Below are 17919 nucleotides of genomic sequence, written 5' to 3'. Positions count from 1 at the left end.
CAAGTGATGGCATTTTGATTGTAGGCATTTTGAATCCTCCTTTTGGGCCCTCAATGTCAACATCTGGTCCTTCAATATCAACCTTTGGACCTCTTATTTCACCCTCAAGCTTTGGAACTGACACATCGGCATCTCCCTTTATTTTGGGCCCTTTCAGACTTAGATCCCATTCTGGCAGCTTGGGTCCTTTAATTGAAGGTAGGTTGAAGTGGGTTCCTTTCAAGTTTGCATCAGGGCCTTCAATGTCAACCTCTGGACCTTTAATGTCAACATCAGGTGCTTTCATATCGATATTTGCTTTGGGGAGTTTTACATCAACATCTGGACCCTCCAGTTTTGGACCTTTCAAGTTGAACGATGGCATTTTGATTGAAGGCATTTTAAATCCTCCTTTGTGGCCCTCAATGTCAACATCTGGTCCTTCAATATCAACCTCTGGACCTTTGATGTCAAGGTCAGGAGCTTTCAGATCAATATTTCCTTTTGGGAGGTTGATATCAACATCTGGACCCTCCACTTTTGGACCTTTGAAGCCAAGTGATGGCATTTTGATTGTAGGCATTTTGAATCCTCCTTTGGGGCCCTCAATGTCAACATCTGGTCCTTCAATATCAACCTTTGGACCTCTTATTTCACCCTCAAGCTTTGGAACTGACACATCGGCATCTCCCTTTATTTTGGGCCCTTTCAGACTTAGATCCCATTCTGGCAGCTTGGGTCCTTTAATTGAAGGTAGGTTGAAGTGGGTTCCTTTCAAGTTTGCATCAGGGCCTTCAATGTCAACCTCTGGACCTTTAATGTCAACATCAGGTGCTTTCATATCGATATTTGCTTTGGGGAGTTTTACATCAACATCTGGACCCTCCAGTTTTGGACCTTTCAAGTTGAACGATGGCATTTTGATTGAAGGCATTTTAAATCCTCCTTTGTGGCCCTCAATGTCAACATCTGGCATTTTCATTGTAGGCAGTTTGAATCCTCCTTTGGTGCCCTCAATGTCAACATCTGGTCCTTCAATGTTAACCTGTGGCCCTTTTATGTCAACACCAGGTGCTTTGAGATCGATATTTGCTTTGGGGAGGTTTATATCAAGATCTGGACCGTCCACCTTTGGACCTTTGAAGCCAAACTTTGGCATTTTTAATTTTGGCATGTCAAATCCACCCTTAGACCCTTCAATGTCCAACTCTTGACTTTTGACATCAACTTCAGGTGCTTTTATTTCACCCTCAACCTTTGGAACTGACACATCGGCATCTCCCTTTATTTTGGGGCCTTTAACACTTAGATCCCATTCTGGCAGCTTGGGTCCTATTATTGAAGGCAGTTTGAAGTGGGATCCTTTCAAGTTTGCATCAGGGCCTTCAATATCAACCTCTGGACCTTTGATGTCAGGAGCTGTAACATCAATGTTGGCTTCGGGGAGGTTGATATCAACATCTGAACCCTCCACTTTTGGACCTTTCAAGCCAAATTTTGATGTTTCGATTTTCGGCATGCCAAATCCAATCTTAGCTCCTTTGATATCCATCTGTGGACCTTTGATGTTACCTTTAGGGGTTTTTATGTGACCCTCAATCTTTGGAGCTGATACATCCACATCTGGCATTGAAAGTTTTGTTCTGGAAATGCTTGGCATGTCGACTTTGGATCCTTTGACTTTGCCACTTGGACCTTCAACGTCTGGTCCTTTGATGGCCAACTCAGGAGCTTTAATATCAATGTCAGCTTTTGGGAGGTTCACGTCAACCTCTAGCCCTTCATCTTTAGGACTTCTCTGCCCAAAGGATGGCATTTTAAATGTAGGTATTTTAAATCCTCCCCTGGAGCCCTCAATATCAACATCTGGCCCTTCAATATCAACCTTAGGACCTTTAATTTCTCCCTCAATCTTTGGAACTGACACATCAGCATCTCCCTTTATTGTGGGCCCTTTCAGACTAATGTCCCATTCCGGCAGCTTCGGTCCTTTTATTGAAGGCAGTTTGATGTGGGGTCCTTGCACGTTTGCATCAGGGCCTTCAATATCAACTTCTGGACCTTTGATGTCAATTTTAGGAGCTTTGGCATCAATGTTAGCTTCAGGAAGACTTAAATCAACATCTGGACCCTCCGCTCTTGTACCTTTCAAGCCAAACTTTGACATTTTGATTTTCGGCACGTCAAATCCAATCTTAGCTCCTTCGGTATCCATCTCTGGACCTTTGATGTCAACTTGAGGTGTTTTTAGGACACCCTCAATCTTTGGAGCTGACACATCGACATCTCCCTGTATTTTCGGCCCTTTTACACCAATATCCCATCCTGGCAACTTTGCCCCTCTTTGACCCAGTTTGATTTTGGATCCTTTTAATTTTGCATCAGGGCCTTCAACATCAATCTCTGGGGCTTTAATGCTTGCTTCTGTTGTTTTTGGGTCCCCTCCTGTCCTTGGCAATGACACATCCACATCATGTTTGAGTGAGGGACCTCTCAGATTTATATCCATTTCTTGCATGGAACGTTTTCCATTCAGTCTGTCAGCATCAACTTCCAGTGCTTTTATGTCCACCACAGGTCCTTTCAAGTCAATGTTACCTTTGGAAAGGTCTATATCAACGTCTGAACCCTCCAGTTTTTGGCCTTTGATGCCAAGTGATTGCATTTTTATTTTTGACATTTCAAGTCCACCCTTTGGCCCCTCAATATTAACTTGTGGACCTTTGATGTCAACATCAGGTGCTGTTATGTTTCCTTTTGTCATTTGTACAGACACAGCCTTGTCACCTTCAAGTTTCTGACTTGTAAGGCCAATAGATTGCATTGTAAATTTTTGCTGGTTGAATTCATCATCAGGTCCTTTTATGTGAATATCCACTTTGGGAGCTTTCACGTCTACATCTTGGCTAATAACATTGACTTTGGTTGCGTTAATGCCAACCCCAGGTGCCTTGACATCAATTTCAGGTTTGGTAACTTTTACACCAACATCTGGAGCTTCCACCTTAGGACCTGTAAAGCCAGATGATTGAATTTTGATTCCAGGCCTCTCAAATCCACCTTTAGTTCTTCCAAAATCAACTCCTGGTCCTTTGATCTGAACTTCAGGTTTTGTTGTTTGCCCCTCAATCTTTGGAACTGATGTGTCCACATCTCCCTTCCTACTTCCTTTCAGACTGACATCCCATTCTGGCATCGTGGATCCCTTTGGTCCCTCGGCCCCAAATGATGGCATTTTTAAGTCTCCTTCTTTTCCCTCAATATTTATAGCTGGACCTGTAAAGTCTATTTTGGGTGCCTTAATTCCCCCCTCAGCCATTGGCAGTGTTACATCAATGTTTCCCTCTAGCTTGGAAGCTCTCAGGTTCACATCTGTATCTCGCCCAGATAATGATGGAATTTTAACCTTAGACACTTCCATTTTGTATTTGCTATCAATCTTTGGTACTTTGGTTTGAATGGCAGAGTTGATTTCAGGTGCTGCAAAGTCAGCCTCTGGAAGTCTTACATTTGACATACCTGAATCCCCGCTGAGTTTAACTTCAACACTAGTTCCCTCTCTCTTGTTTCCTTTTATTTCAAACACAGGCATCTTGGCCTGGCCACTCACAGTGTCCTTTTCATAGCCTGAGACTTCAGTGCCGATTCCAGATACTTTTATCCCTTCCCTTGTGCTTGGCAGGTTGACATCCACCTCGCCTTTCAATTTTGAACCATCCCTACCTGAGGAATATCCTGAGGTAACGTTGCCAACTGTTATTTCTGTTCCTCCTATCCTGCCACTTCTCAAATCAGTATCAATACCTGTAGAGCCTCCACCAAGTCTGACTTTTGGAATTTCAATACTGCCTGATCCCCTTGTCTGCGGGTGGCTAATGGTAGTTTCAGATACCTTCACCTTTGTCATCTCACTTAAACTGGTGTCTACACTTCCCTCCTGTGTTTTATTCACGGATGAGGTCAAAATCTGCATGCTTCTTCCTGGTGAAGACATACTAATTGACCCTCCATTCTCATCAGTTGAGGTTATCCCTGCACCTCCCAAATGTCCTATTGTAACATGCCTACTATCAGTGTTAGTGCTGTCTCTTAGTGTCATGCTTGTTCCTGACATCTGAATGCTTCTATCACCTTGCTCTCCTCTTGAGATCTCAAAGCCTTCATGGTATTTAACACCTTGAACTCCAAAGTTAGGCCCTTTAAATCCATGACCTGAACCTCTTTCTAACTCTCTTGTAGTTATTGTGGTCTGAACACCCCCAGTGCCCCAGTGTGCCTCTGTGGAGCTACCTTGTGGCCCAGTGTAAGAGACATTGCTTGACTCAAAAACTCCCCCTTCTGCTCCCACTTTACCTGAAGGGCTGCCATGTAAGATACTGACACGGGGAGAGCCATCTCCAGATTCATGTCTTAGCCCCTTTAATTCTGGGCTTGAAATTTCAAGTTGCTCACTTATGCCACCTGGCATATCAACGGTGTAGGTAGTGATGCGGCGGGTGATCGTAGTAATTGTGCTGCCATCACTGCTTGTGCTGCTGTGCCGCTCTGTACGAACATCTACTCCCTCTGCAAGGTCTTCAGATTTCAGCCTTGGTTTAATCTTTTTTGTGTATATTCTCTTATAGTCCTCATCCTCCCCACTCTTGTTGATAGAAAAGACAGAAAGACAACATGTAAATCTTATTATATCATGTATTTTGTTAAGCAGCACCCTTATTAATGAATGAGTGACCATGTAATTAAAAAAAAAAAAAAAAAAACTTACAAGGATGATGTCTGGACTGGAACCTCCAAATCGGGTCTTCCCTTCCCATGTCAGGGTGCCAATTGGTGAACGACATGGTGTGCTCAAGGGCGAGCAGCAAGGGGATTTGTCTCCTTTGTTTTGTAGTTTCAGTCCAACCTTGTGCCGGTTCAATGTCTTCAGTAGCTCAGCTGTTTCTTCTGAGCTCATGTTATCAAAGTAGACAGTGGCACCTACAATCTGGTCACCTACAAGTTATGTAGAGAAAAAGTATGATAAGAACACCAGAATACTAGTTAGAATGTAGGGACGATTCTTATTTTATACTTGATGATTTGAGAAAAAAATATATATATTCCACCTTCATATACTCTTCCAGACCGTGCTGCAGGTGACTCTCCTTTCACTTCCTTAACAAAGATCTCTCCTTCACTTGTCTGTTCAATGGTCAGGCCAGTTTTGTCTGGACCCTCCCAATCTGGAAACAGCACCTCTCTGGTTTCTTCCTCTTCAGCCATCTGTAAACATAACCATATAAATAACTAGGTTTAAGAGAAACAGAACACAAGGTGGTCAGCAAGAACTTTTAATATTGGCATTTTCACTGAGGTAAGACTGAATTAAATATATACAAGTACAAGGGATTCCTTGTTTCTTTAAAAAATACCTTGTTTTTGCTTTTCTCTATTTAAGCCCTGGTGTGTTGTAAATTCCTTTTTGGTTTTCCTGCATAAAGAAAAGACAATAATAATCATTTAGCAAATTTCATAAAAAACAATGCATCACTTTATCATCACATAAGTAAAAAAAATATTATTATTAAGTAGTAAATTATTCTATACAAAAAAATATTTTACCCTTAAGATTAAATCCTATTTGACAACCCCACTCTGTAAGTTTGTCTGGCTTGTAGGACCCAATGGTTAACACTAGATGGTAGTAAAATTCTTTCAAACAGCAAAGCCTCCATCCAACCCTACCACTCCCCTTCTAAACCATCAGCTCCCTCCCTCCTCTGTACTCTGTGTTTTGGAAATTTGGTTGAAGTCAGACCACACCCTGCCCTGAGGCAAGCAGTCCAATCCTGCGCCTACACCCCAGCTCCAATGTCAATAGAGAGAACAATGATGGTTAAAGCTGCCCTGCTGTCTGAAAACACACACAGAGGTCCAGAAATGCACAGTTACATACACCAGCATGATAGTGCTTAAACAAGTGCAATTTAGTATATGGTCACACAAAATAAGGACCAAACTTCTTTCCTCTGTTCAATCAATGGCAGCTACGTATACATTTCAGTCAAGGCTGACCTTTATTTGTTGTAATTGTATTCATTACCCACACTGAATCACAAAGTTGATCACCTTGAAGATGTACTCGGCAATTCAAAAGCATAGATGTTTAATCAACTTTACTAAATGTTACTAGCCATACTACAGAATCTCTTTCAATAAGCAAACAATAATGTAACAATTCACCATATTTCTATCAGTGCATATCAAGCCAATTTATAGGCATGCTTAAATTTTCTATAACTGTCTATTTTTTTGTGCAATAATATTTTCCATCATTCTCAGACCCTGGCCTCTTCAAGTATGTTGACGAGTCCTACCCACCCTGCTCTTTGGAACAAACAACCTATTGTTTCACGATTACCAAACTCTCCAAAACCCACACCTTCAATTACACAAAGCTGTATAAGCCATTAATGGTTTGCATGTATTTAACTTGCATTCATTTGTCAAACAATATTGTGCAAACTGACTTAAAGTTTTCTCCACATATCCCAGATAGTTTCTTTTAAAAGGGTAGGGTAATTATGTGTGCTGTGTTTTTATTCATTTCTACAGCACTGACTTGATCATACCAACAGCAACCAGTCAATATTTGACAGTACTGGAACCTGATTATATTGTACTGACACTGATAAAGCAGTCATTTCAACGAGTGAAACATTCTGCTGCTGCCTGCTGCTTACCACATCAAACCATGCAGCCATTCAGTAGGTTCCAGCAAGTTGTCTATTTGTCTATAATCAGTCAAAATAAATGGCAAAAGCCTGTCCACAGGATGGCACAAAGGAAACAGGATATGAGTCATAATGGTGACTGGTTGCATGTGTTTTGATTGGATAGACTTGACAACCAGAAACTTGGAAAGGGATGGTGTAGGATTTTTACTTGTTGTGTCACTATGCACCATACTTATTTGGAGCATTATAAGATTTCAGAATGGTCAGCTATGCATTTCATATTTCAGGGTTTCAATTTTTGCTTTTTCTCCACTTGGTATACAGGTGTCTTGCGTTATTTGTTTGCTCGATTTCATTTGGCTTGTCTTGGTTCTATCTTTACCCTGAGATAAATAGACCTCCTCAAAGACCATTATTTATGGTGAGGACATGTAGTCAGATTTCTGAGATAATACTCAGCAATCTGTATACAAACTGTTGAATGTATAACAAGATAAGACATGTAAACTTATAAGAAACTGCCTTAACAGCTGGATTTCCAAGTGATCAGAAGCACCAATTTGCCTTCTGAATAAGTTGTATGTGAGATGTACACCTCTTTATCTCCTGACAATTGTATTAACACAGCAGATTTTTTTCTAAAAGTCAGGGTGTGTGAGAAAGCATTAATAAACAGACAGTGGGGAATGCCAGGAGGTTTGCAAACCAGTCTTCCGAGTTTGCTGGTCCCTTTCCAAGGGCTCACCACAGGCAAAACACCAATTAACGCGAGTCAATAAATAGACTGGTCCTGCATGATTGGGAATACTGGAAAATGCATGCTATGCTTTGAGGTAATATTAAGCCTGCTCTCTAAAATAGCCTTTTGCACACTCTCAGGGCCACTGGGAAAGTGATAATAACAGAGTTAGGCAGGGTATTAATGCCAAATGTGACAGCAACCACTTGCAGCAATCTACAACGTGATCTTCTCCCTCCTTCCTCTCTCTCTGTCCCTGTCTCTCTTTCTCATTGCCTCTGCCAGTAAGACTTGACTGAAGCTAGTAACATGAATCTATCAAGACCTCAAGCCTTACAGTATCTACAACATTATATGCATCAATCACAGCTGCAATGTGTATGAAGGGGACAAACAAGGCAGTTTGCAGTGCCAAAGACCAAGCTTTACCCAATTAACTCATTTAGATCACATTCCACCCAGGTCAACTGACACTGCCAGTTATAGTATCTAAACCAAGCCCTTCTGATCCAAGCCTGAGAGTATTTGGACTAAACCATAAGAATTTGTGTTTTCCCCATGGGTCACAATGCATCTAATTTTACACAACCACCTCCCCTCTTCACTTTGTCAGTGAAAACAGACAAGAATAGCCAACAAACCTTTTACATGATCTTGGTTTGCTAACATTTTTTCCTCTTCCACATGTTTCTCAGGGCTTGTTGACATTACATAGAACTGTTCAGCCCAAGTTTGCGAGGGGGACAGTGAATATCAAGCATTATCATACTCAAACAAGGCTCATATTATTGTTGGCTAGATCCTAAGTTTTGGGGTTTTTTTTAAAGAAGACATCTCACAGACGAAGTGAAAAGGCAACATCACAAAAATCCCCAAGAGCAAGGGAGAGAAAACAATTTTCTTATTCATTCCGCTTTCTCACTTACAAGGATAACCTCAGGACACAAACTCTCTTACTTTCTCTCTCTCTCCATCTATGTATTTTCATACATAATTACCTCTCATATTTGAACTTCCTTTCCTATTCCCACATTTTAGCGTTGCTCTGAGGCTCTCCATGATCGAGAGTGAACTGTTTGAGCTGTCGTTGTTCTCACAGCTTTGACATATATCTGGCAGCAAGCCGCAGGAAGGAGCTGAGGCTCTCAGCAATATAGGAGGGAGGGAAGGAAGGAACTTAAAGAGAGGGAGGGAGATGGAGAGAAAGGGGAAATGGTTAAAAAAAATGAAAGTGAGTGAGATAGTTAGTGAGAAAGAGAGAAGAACGGTTGTAAAACTGTTCTGTGGAATGTTAGCATATAAGTTAACAGTAAGAGGGGGGAGAAACCCACAGAGCCGGAATGAAAATAGAGGGCTATTACTGAAAAGTGTCATGAAAAGCTTAAACCCACTGTACAGAGGGCTGCCTGAACATTTAAAGTATTTACTCTCTTCCTTCATTCTTCTTAGATAAAATTAGAATATGCCCTAACATAGCATAACCTGTTTCTGAAATACAGCACAGAGGAACAATTTACTAGACAAAGATCATATGATTAGATTTAAATTGTGTTGTAAACAAATATTAAATAATAAGCCTCTGTTCTTCGGATCATAAGACAGGCAGGCAGGCAGAGGGTCTGTGACTCAAAGCAATATGACAATCAACCAATCATTAATTATTTCTCTTTCATGTCCCTGGCATGCCTGAGAGTGACATTCCTTATGTCAAATGTCCTTATATTTGATAAATAATGGCCTTAAAATCATATTTGAAGATCAGAGAGAATTTGATTTTTTCCAAGAACTGTTAAAGGAAACAATGGAGGCATGAGGGCAAAGGGAAACAGATGAGCTTGTTCATCTGTCGGGTTTTAGTATGGCCTGGTATGTGTTTAGAGCAAGGGGGGACGTAAGGACAGCCAGCCAGACAAAAGCTTCCGTTAACTAGAGTGCAACCGCATAGCTCTTCTGGATACGCCTTCTCTTATAGCCTGTCATTGGCCTGCATACGCTGTGGGTTTGGGATAGCTTCTGCCGCTAGCTTTCCTTCCACTACTATGGAATAAATCGTCCACAGCTGCCAGCTACAAACAGTTTAAACAGTACGAGCTTGGCAGTCTTTTGACAGAGTTGTTTCATAAGAAGGAGAAAGGGGTTCGAGCGGAACAGGTGGTGTTTGGGGGAGGAAGGAAGGATGCAAAGAGGAGGCACAGTGAGCAGAAGCAGCCAAGTGTCAGGTTTCCACAAGGCAGGCCTTTCACAGCTGAATGGCAGTGGCATGACCTTCCAGGTTCAAAGAAGGCTTTGCAACAAACATTCCAACAGAGGTTTGGCATCAGTCCGCATAATAGAGTGCTGTTCTAAGGTGACACTGACTAGATGGCCTTTTAGTGGAGTGATAAGAAACGTAGTGTTCTTTGTTGAACTTAACCAGTAGCAGATGTGTTGTGTGGATCTCTTGCATTATGTCTAAGGACGCTTACCTTGGATTGCTCAAGCAAGGCCGAGGCCTTCAGTCTGCTGCTGTGGTTCTCGTATTCTTGGCTTCTGTGGACAGAAAAACAAAAACAGGATTGAGATATAAATTATATGATTAAAACAAGTTCTAGCATTGTCATGGGTGATACATAAGAAGCCTACCCTGATTTCATCATGTTGATCTCCTATGCAACAACACACCACATTTCAGTTACATGTTTGACATTATGCTTCACATATACAAGCCACTGTTGCGTTAGGAGGTGTGTCCCAGCATGACACACAGAGCCACTGTGGTTACATTCAGTATTTACTCATGGCATTTTAGTATTCATGCTCAATGGACCTTCCCTCGACCAATCAAAGCCTCCCAAGGCTTTAATAATTAACCAACAGTAGTAGCAGTATTGACTCTGGCAAGTAATTATGTAAAAGACTCCCTTTGAGTAAATAAATCCAACTACTTGTTTGGTGTGGCCCTCACTTCTGCAGATGAAAAAGGAGACAGACCCAGTTCAGTCAGATGGATTTTGTAAGTGCGAGTTAAAAAGTAGCATATCCAGTTCAAGAGGAATTTTAAAATGAAATGTAATATGAATTCCTCTACTCTAGTTGCATTGCTCAAATGATGACTGTGAGACTGCACTTCCAAGAGTCAAAGTATAAAACCACTGTTATATAACAGCAGGAATGGGCAACCATTTAAGTCAACCTAGTGATAAAATAATGTTGCAACTGTATTCATGATTTAGATTTTACGTGTCATCCTACATGCCAAATCAATCTGACTCTTACCTGCTGTGACTAGCCCGAAAATCTTACCAGACTTACAAGGACTATTGCTTCAACCCACCGGCATATTGTGAAACAAAGCCTTCTCTTTGTCAGTCCTAGTACAAACAGAACCAGACTTGATGTGTGTACAGACAGGCATCTACCAGTGGGAACATGTCCCTCAGAAAAATTCTTCTGAGACAGGCTTTCCAACCCCATCATTAACCTCCCCCTCCCCAGACCCCTGTGTTCAATAAACCAAATTGCTCATTACTTTGTGAAAAGTATGCCAAATAACTGTGCTTGTGAGACTCTGAAAGTATTTCTAAACAGTCAGGTTTTCAAAACCTATGCTTAAGGCTAAATGCAAAAGAGAGAAAGTGAGTACACATGCTCCTTAAACCAAACAACATTTGTTGCAAGCTTGTAAAATGCTTATAATGCGTTGTTGTTGATTACCTTTTTAAAGTGGTCCTATACTGAAATCGATAGGACATAGCAGAGATAAATGCCAGACAGTGCGTGGTTGTCATTATGTTTGTGTAGGGAGACTTGCGCCACAGAAGCTGTGTACACTCTCTAACCCATACTCTTGTTACAGAGAAGTATTAATCAGACTGCCATGCAGGGAGTCATTCAGGTAAAGGGCTGACTTTTGTTAAGTGTCAGTCTCTCGTGCAATAAAACAAAATAAGTTGTGAGATCTCTGACTTTGAAAGAGATGCTTTTGACTTATTTTTGTGAGATTTGTTGATAATGTGGTTTAGCATCCAGGTATGTGACTCAAAAGATAGGAAACAGGTTAGCCCATCTTCTGTTCTCAATCTCTTGTTGAGGCGTCACACATAAACACACATGCAGGCATGCACAGTGAGGTGAAGCGTGGTCGCCAACAGTGGGGAAAATAAAAACACATGCTGTGTTAAAGAGTAGAAATACCACGCAACAGTCCACGAGGGGGATCATGCCGCTTTGCCTCTGTGCTCTGCTTGCAGAGGGAGCAGCTCAGTGCACAGCCCCACCCAGGCCTCCAGTCACACACATTCCTTGATAGAGCCGTCAGGCCAGCTGGAAGGCAGCCAGCCTCTCCCCACAGTGACTAACTCCAAAGAAATGTCCTCTTTCTCTCTAACCCCAGCCTCATTTTATGCCGCCCACCATGCACCCTGCCTGAGTGCCCACCCCCCTGCAGTCACCCCCCAACTTCCAGGTTCTGCCCAAATAAACAAGAACACCACATTCAGTCAGAATGCACATTTAAAGGCACCCTGAAATACACTTTCTCAAATGAATGCTCTGAGGAAACATCATCATCATCATCATCATCATTTTAATTAACTCCACCTGTGTACCAGGTAGATGCAATAAACATGACTCCACCCCTCACTCCTGTATATTTACACCCCATTCCAAGCCTCCTTCTATGTCCCAGTTTGAGTTAAAGTAGGTCACAGCACACAGAAACTGATCAAAGTGGCTACAAACAATCCATCAGGTTGATCACCAAATGAAATCAATGTAGTAAAACAGGAGCAGTGTGATAATGATTAAAAGCACAATCTGAATCAGGCACAGTGAGCGGTGAGCTGCTGAGTGATCCGATTTGATTATGAGCAAATGAAAAGGCCTCAGAGGGAAAGAGTGAGAGAAGAGCAGTGACCAAATCAGTTGTGTTGTCAAAACAGAATAGACTCACTGTTCCTCCCCCTCCACTAAAGTTTGGTGCAGCATGTAAAACAAATACAGAAAGAGACGCAGCTGGCTCCAGCGTAGGTTCACTCCTCCCTCAAAAGCACAGATAGGACATGCATGTGTGACACGTATAAAAGGAATGCACATCAAAATAAATGGTTCTTTTCTGCACTCCATAGTCCACATAGCCCTAAACCAAACCACAAGTCCTGCATGAGACCAAATCCTGCCCAGTGACGCCAACTTGGCCTGCTGCTGATTAAACTATTGTGACTTTGGCAGGAGTTGCGCACAAAATGGAAAAACTGAAGGAAACTCTTAAAATCCTCTTCTTTTTGCTTTTACGAGGTCAAACAAGACCAGAAAGCGCATTAGGAGTCAATCTATGTCTTGAGTTTCATGTAAATGATATTCTGAGCCTCATGTTTGCGAAAGGACGGTAAAAGTAATGTTTGATACTGTGTGGGACGGTAAATACCGGATAAATCATGGCTCCTATTATTTCTCATTGTTCTCTTATAGACCCCTAGGCTTCCTAGGAGGGAGGATCTCACTTTGAGTTTCCTCTCCTGGGGTTTCTTCCATTTTTTCCGTACGTGCTAATGTTTTCAGGGGACTTTTTCCTTGTTTTCTTATGAACCCTGGCTCTAGTATCAACCAAGTATCTACTAGTATCATGGGGTATACAGAAGAAAACAACAGTAACATTTTTGCAAAAAATAATTAACACATTGTAGCTATATCTGAAGTTGTGAAATGAGAAGTGATCCTAGGCTGCTGCCTTTGGGCAGTTTCAGAGATAAGAACATTGAGGAACTAAGAAAGTTAAAAAAAAAAAAAAAAAAGAGGACTTTTTATGCCAACTCAAAATTTGAGTATGCAAATTTAAAGTGGAATAACTAGTTGAACAAGAGAGAGAAAAGGAGGGATATAAGGTTTGCATAGGTCTGTCACTTAGATAAAATATCTTGTGAAGTTTACAGACACCCATAGCAACCTTACATAAGCTTTGCCATATAACTGCCCAACTTCAACTCAATTTAGTTTGTCTTTCACAGCTGTTGTTTGAACAAGAACAAATGCAAGTCCATTCATGGAGCAGGATACAAGAAGGTTAAGAGGACAGCTAGATGGCAACCATAGCAGTACAATGTATATATAGACATAAGACTTCCTTAGCTTGAAGCATAAGCACGGCATTAGAAGATGTATTCATGCTTCGCACTAGACCATGCCAGAGTAGTGCAAAGTTGTTTAAAGCAAGAGGGAGTGTTGGACTGTGATGAGTGCCATTCTTGGGTATCTTGTAATAGATAAAGTATACCTAAACAAAGCTGAATGTATTTCTAAATTTACATTCCAAAGCCTGTTGCCCTGACATTTTGGCCGCCGCATTCCAAACAGAGTTTTCGTGACAGATGCTGCACGTCATTCCTTGCACAGGGAAACATAACAGAGTTCATGGTGATTGGGATGTCAGATCAGATAATTAGCAGGGGCAGGTATACTGTGCAGTAAGGCAACAGTCATGTAAGATTTATTTGTTTTTGGATGTATTCGTACAGCAGATGTCTGGCAGAGCAGTGCAGACATATATCACCTTATCAGAAAAATGATTCACACCCTTTTTAAATCCCATGCCTGCAGAAGCCAAGCCAAGATTGAAGCTACGATAAACAAGATCAATTGCAAGCATATGCATGGGTGTGACCTGCAGAGGTAGTATGAGTTACTTGTGATGACTTTGTCACCATACTTTTTAAATCAATATTTCTCAGCAAGGAAAGCAGTACTAATGATAGGTGCTCCACAGAGCGAACTGACGGCCTGCTGAAACATTCCAAACCAGCACTGGATGGATGAGAAGGGAGTGGCTGCTGGGGGGATTGCCTAGAAAGTCTAAAATCGCACACTACAGTTAGATGTTTATATGCAGCTAGATGAAAGCTAAACTTCCCTTACTGGAACAGATGTGAATCTACAAATGTGCTATTGTTTTATTGAACCAATCCCTAGGGTGGGACTTCAGGGTGTCAACTGGAACTGCAGGATGTCCAAAAGTCACACTTTACTTTTAATTTAATGCCAGGTGTGAAAAAGTAAGCTGCGGCTTGATTGCAATCCCCCTCCCTTCTTCACTGCATCGACCTTCCATTTTTTTTGCCTCCCCTCCTTCCAACCACCCACTCAACAAGCCCATGAGGAAATGGCAGAGGAAGTGTGCTAGAGACCAGTTTCTTTCCGTTTCACACTGGCAGGGCTGAGTAATACCACTCCTCTCGCCTGTACTGCCAGTCAAGGACGTAAGAATATGTTGTGCTACTGTGAAAAATATCTTAACGTGATCGAGCTAAGACTCCAAACAGTCATGAGGCATGTCCTTTTCTTGAGGCTAGTAAAGATGCTGTTTGTCACGTGGATGCCAAGTGCAACCAAATCAGCATGACATACACTGTGCACCACCAATGTTGGCTATGATAACTGAGCAATAAAGCTTTCTAAAAATTTCACAGTGTGGTTTTTGGAATTCCAAATGTCTTACATTACGCCAGGTGACAACATAATGCGGTCTCTGTACTGCTGAGTGCTAGACAGTGCACGTATTTAGACAAACAGTATCCGCCCCAGGCCAAGATGAGGCCCTGTTAACCAAAAGCAGTTTAGCTGCAGGCAGTCAGGAACCAGTTTCAGTGCTTGAAATATCTGTTTCATAGTTATGTTATTTGTATAAGTCCATACTTTGCTTGCAGCAAAATTCTACACCTGTAGTGACAGATGTAATGTAGTGCTTTCTGCCATATCATCACCAAGTGAAACATGCATTTTTAAAATGCTAAGGACACTTAACATATTAAAGGTTAAATGACAACCTACTACTCAAAGACCTTTTAGCCTTGTGTCACCATTTGGCTCTTCCAGCAGCCTGTGTCACAATCAATCACCTTGACAAGAGCAATTTGAGAAATGCCAGACATTTACAGCTGTGGGGCACTCAACATGAGTTAACTGCGCATTGTAGAAAAGACTATGCAGAGCGGTGCAAAAAGCAGCTCTCCCTAACTGTGAAATGATTTTGGGTGTGGCACGAGGGAGCAGTGGAGGACAGGGAACTGCACACCAAGAAAATTGACTTTCAACCAAGATTCAACAAAGGATTACATCAAGTCTGCTCTTTCCTCAACTTTTTCTTCAGCTTGAACAAATACATGTCAAAGCCAGGCCAGACGACATGCGATGATTCTAGTTTGAACCACACCCGGAAAGATGCCATTTATGCTTTCAATGTGTACGCAAGTTAGGCAGAAAAATAAATAACTTTTTGGACAAATAAAGTGCATTTCTCTCTTTCTCCAAAAGTGCGAAGTCTAAGCTCCCCCCTCTATGCCTCAAACCTGGTTTCAATTAGCTTGTCTTTCCAAACCACTACATTCCATTACTCCCCTCCTCACCCCCACCCTGCCCATCCCCCCTTCTCTAACTCACTCCCTGACTCTCTTTCCCCGTCTTCCTCCCTCCTTCTCCTCCCTCCACTCTTTCCTCCCCTGCACACCCTGGCAGGGTGCCCAGGTTAAGAGACCCAAGGTAAAAGAAAGACAGAGAAATCTCTCTCTGTCCAAGATTTTTTTTAAACTAAGTCATAAGAAACAAACATGCTTCAGTACAAAGCAGCAGTGAAAGTTGCCAACTTTCTCTTACGTAAGCTGGAAAGAAGTACGCCTTATTAAAAAACTGATTAATATCATAACAGGAACTTTCAGACATGTTTGCCACATTCCACAAAAGCAGACCGCGTTAAAAAAGGCCATATATGAGATATTCATTGTTCCATATGACTGATAACTATACAATACCCCGCAGTACAGACAGACAAAGTTAAGATTACTACTTTTAATTGAGCTGGAACTTCCTAATTGCCCATGAAGGATCTTTGGATATGTTTACACGTACTGTGACGACTGTCTGCAGCATGTATGGACTTTTTTCTCCTTCTTTTTTTTTTTGGCTATAAAGGGTGTGCCTCTGTGAGGAGACAGCGAAGCAAGAAGGGAGGGAGGGAAAAAGGCGGGGGTGGAGGGAGGTGAAAGAGAGGAATCCACACCCAAGCTTGTTGCTGCACGCTTCCATAGAGAATTACCTTTACTTTTTAAACTTCAGTCTCAGCAAAGGGCGCTGGACAGATAAGAGAAACACCTGAACAATAACATCAGTGCAAACAACCAAACTCTTTTATCTTAACGCTTCCATTCAGCTTTCATGTAGTGTGGGATATTCCAGGGCTATAAAAACTTTACTATCCCAAAGACAAGAGATTATGTGTATTCAAAAGACATCCACGTTGCACAACAGTCAAATCACTATACAAGTAAATTTGGGTACCTCTCATTTCCTGACTTAAATCATATGAATATACACTTTATTCTCTCTACAACAGTGTTTTCAGCACCAATATGCCGCTTGGATAACAACCTTTGTGTGCAGTTGAAAGAAAAGTGAAGTGCGCAACTCCAGTCTAGTCCTCTGCATTCATGTGGTGGCTGTGGGTACACACCCACTTCTCATATCTTTCGCTATTTAAAGTCCATATTTAAAACTTAAAATGATACTGACACAACATAACAGCCTCTTTGCTCCTTTACAGAAAAAACTTAAGTAATAAAACACATGCTCTCTTCATACAAAACCTCCCAATAGCAAAACTTCTCTTTAGGAAAAAAACATAGGATGCCAACAGAAGATAAAGACAAACAACAAAGTAGGACAAAAGTTACTGCAATCTTAACACTGATACAGTCACTACAAGCGCCCGCTGGAATATTACAGGAATGTGGGACTTTGCAACTTAGTTGTTTAAACTTGGCCAAGTTATCATAGGTGGTATGGGGGTTTTTTCAACACAGTTCAGTTTAAAGCAAAAACAGAAAAAACAGCTGGCAACAAAGTTCACAAACAGTTTTCAAAATTAAATAAAACATTGTGACAAAAGCAAAAAGTGCATCTTTACCTGTGCGCAGTCTTAGCGCCCACGAAGCCTCACACCAGCTTGAGCATCCTTGAAAACGTGTCCTGTCCCCTGCTCCTCAGCCCAAGAAAAGCACTTCTTCCAGTCGCAACTTTACAGTCTGTAAGGATTCTGTCACACTTTTCCTATTTCTCGATCAACCAAGTTTCCAGGGCGTTTTCTTCCCCCTCCTCCCTCCTCTGCTCTGAGTTGATTTAAACTTTTTTTTTCTGTGTGGCTGCTCCTCTGGGCTGAGCAGAGTGGTTGGATATGGAGCTGGGTAGGGCTCCTGGTTTGCAGAAGGAGGGGAAAGCGAGGGAGTGGTTCTCAGCAGCCATGGGACCACCCACTGCTTCACATAGAGAGCTCCGATGACATGCAACAGGAAAAGTAACTTCTGCTTTAAAAAAAAATAGAAAGACATGTAAAGTTACTATATAATAGCCACATTAACTATCTATAAGTACATACATTATCAACAAACTTTTACCAGCAGTCAACACTTCTGAAACGGCTTTTATCCGGAGTACTATAATATCAAAGTGAGCAACTAGCAGTGA

General features: G+C 41.7%; 1 protein-coding gene across 1 annotated transcript in view; it reads right to left on the bottom strand.

The window, feature by feature from the left end:
• Positions 1-17594, bottom strand: part of ahnak (AHNAK nucleoprotein) — a 35106-nt gene extending 17512 nt beyond the window's left edge. Inside the window, exons 1-6 of the mRNA XM_059346677.1 lie at positions 17363-17594; positions 9900-9963; positions 5391-5449; positions 5085-5241; positions 4745-4971; positions 91-4621 (exon numbers count right to left, since the gene is read on the bottom strand). Of these exons, the coding sequence (XP_059202660.1) occupies positions 91-4621; positions 4745-4971; positions 5085-5241 (4915 nt within the window). The 5' untranslated portion in view covers positions 5391-5449; positions 9900-9963; positions 17363-17594. The remainder of the gene's footprint in view (positions 1-90; positions 4622-4744; positions 4972-5084; positions 5242-5390; positions 5450-9899; positions 9964-17362) is intronic.
• Between the last annotated feature and the right edge of the window lie 325 nt (positions 17595-17919).

The sequence above is a fragment of the Centropristis striata genome, chromosome 12, assembly GCF_030273125.1.
Source record: "Centropristis striata isolate RG_2023a ecotype Rhode Island chromosome 12, C.striata_1.0, whole genome shotgun sequence".
Classification (NCBI taxonomy): Eukaryota; Metazoa; Chordata; class Actinopteri; order Perciformes; family Serranidae; genus Centropristis; species Centropristis striata.
Note: the sequence above shows the minus strand (reverse complement) of the source record. Positions and strands in the feature narration are given on the sequence as shown.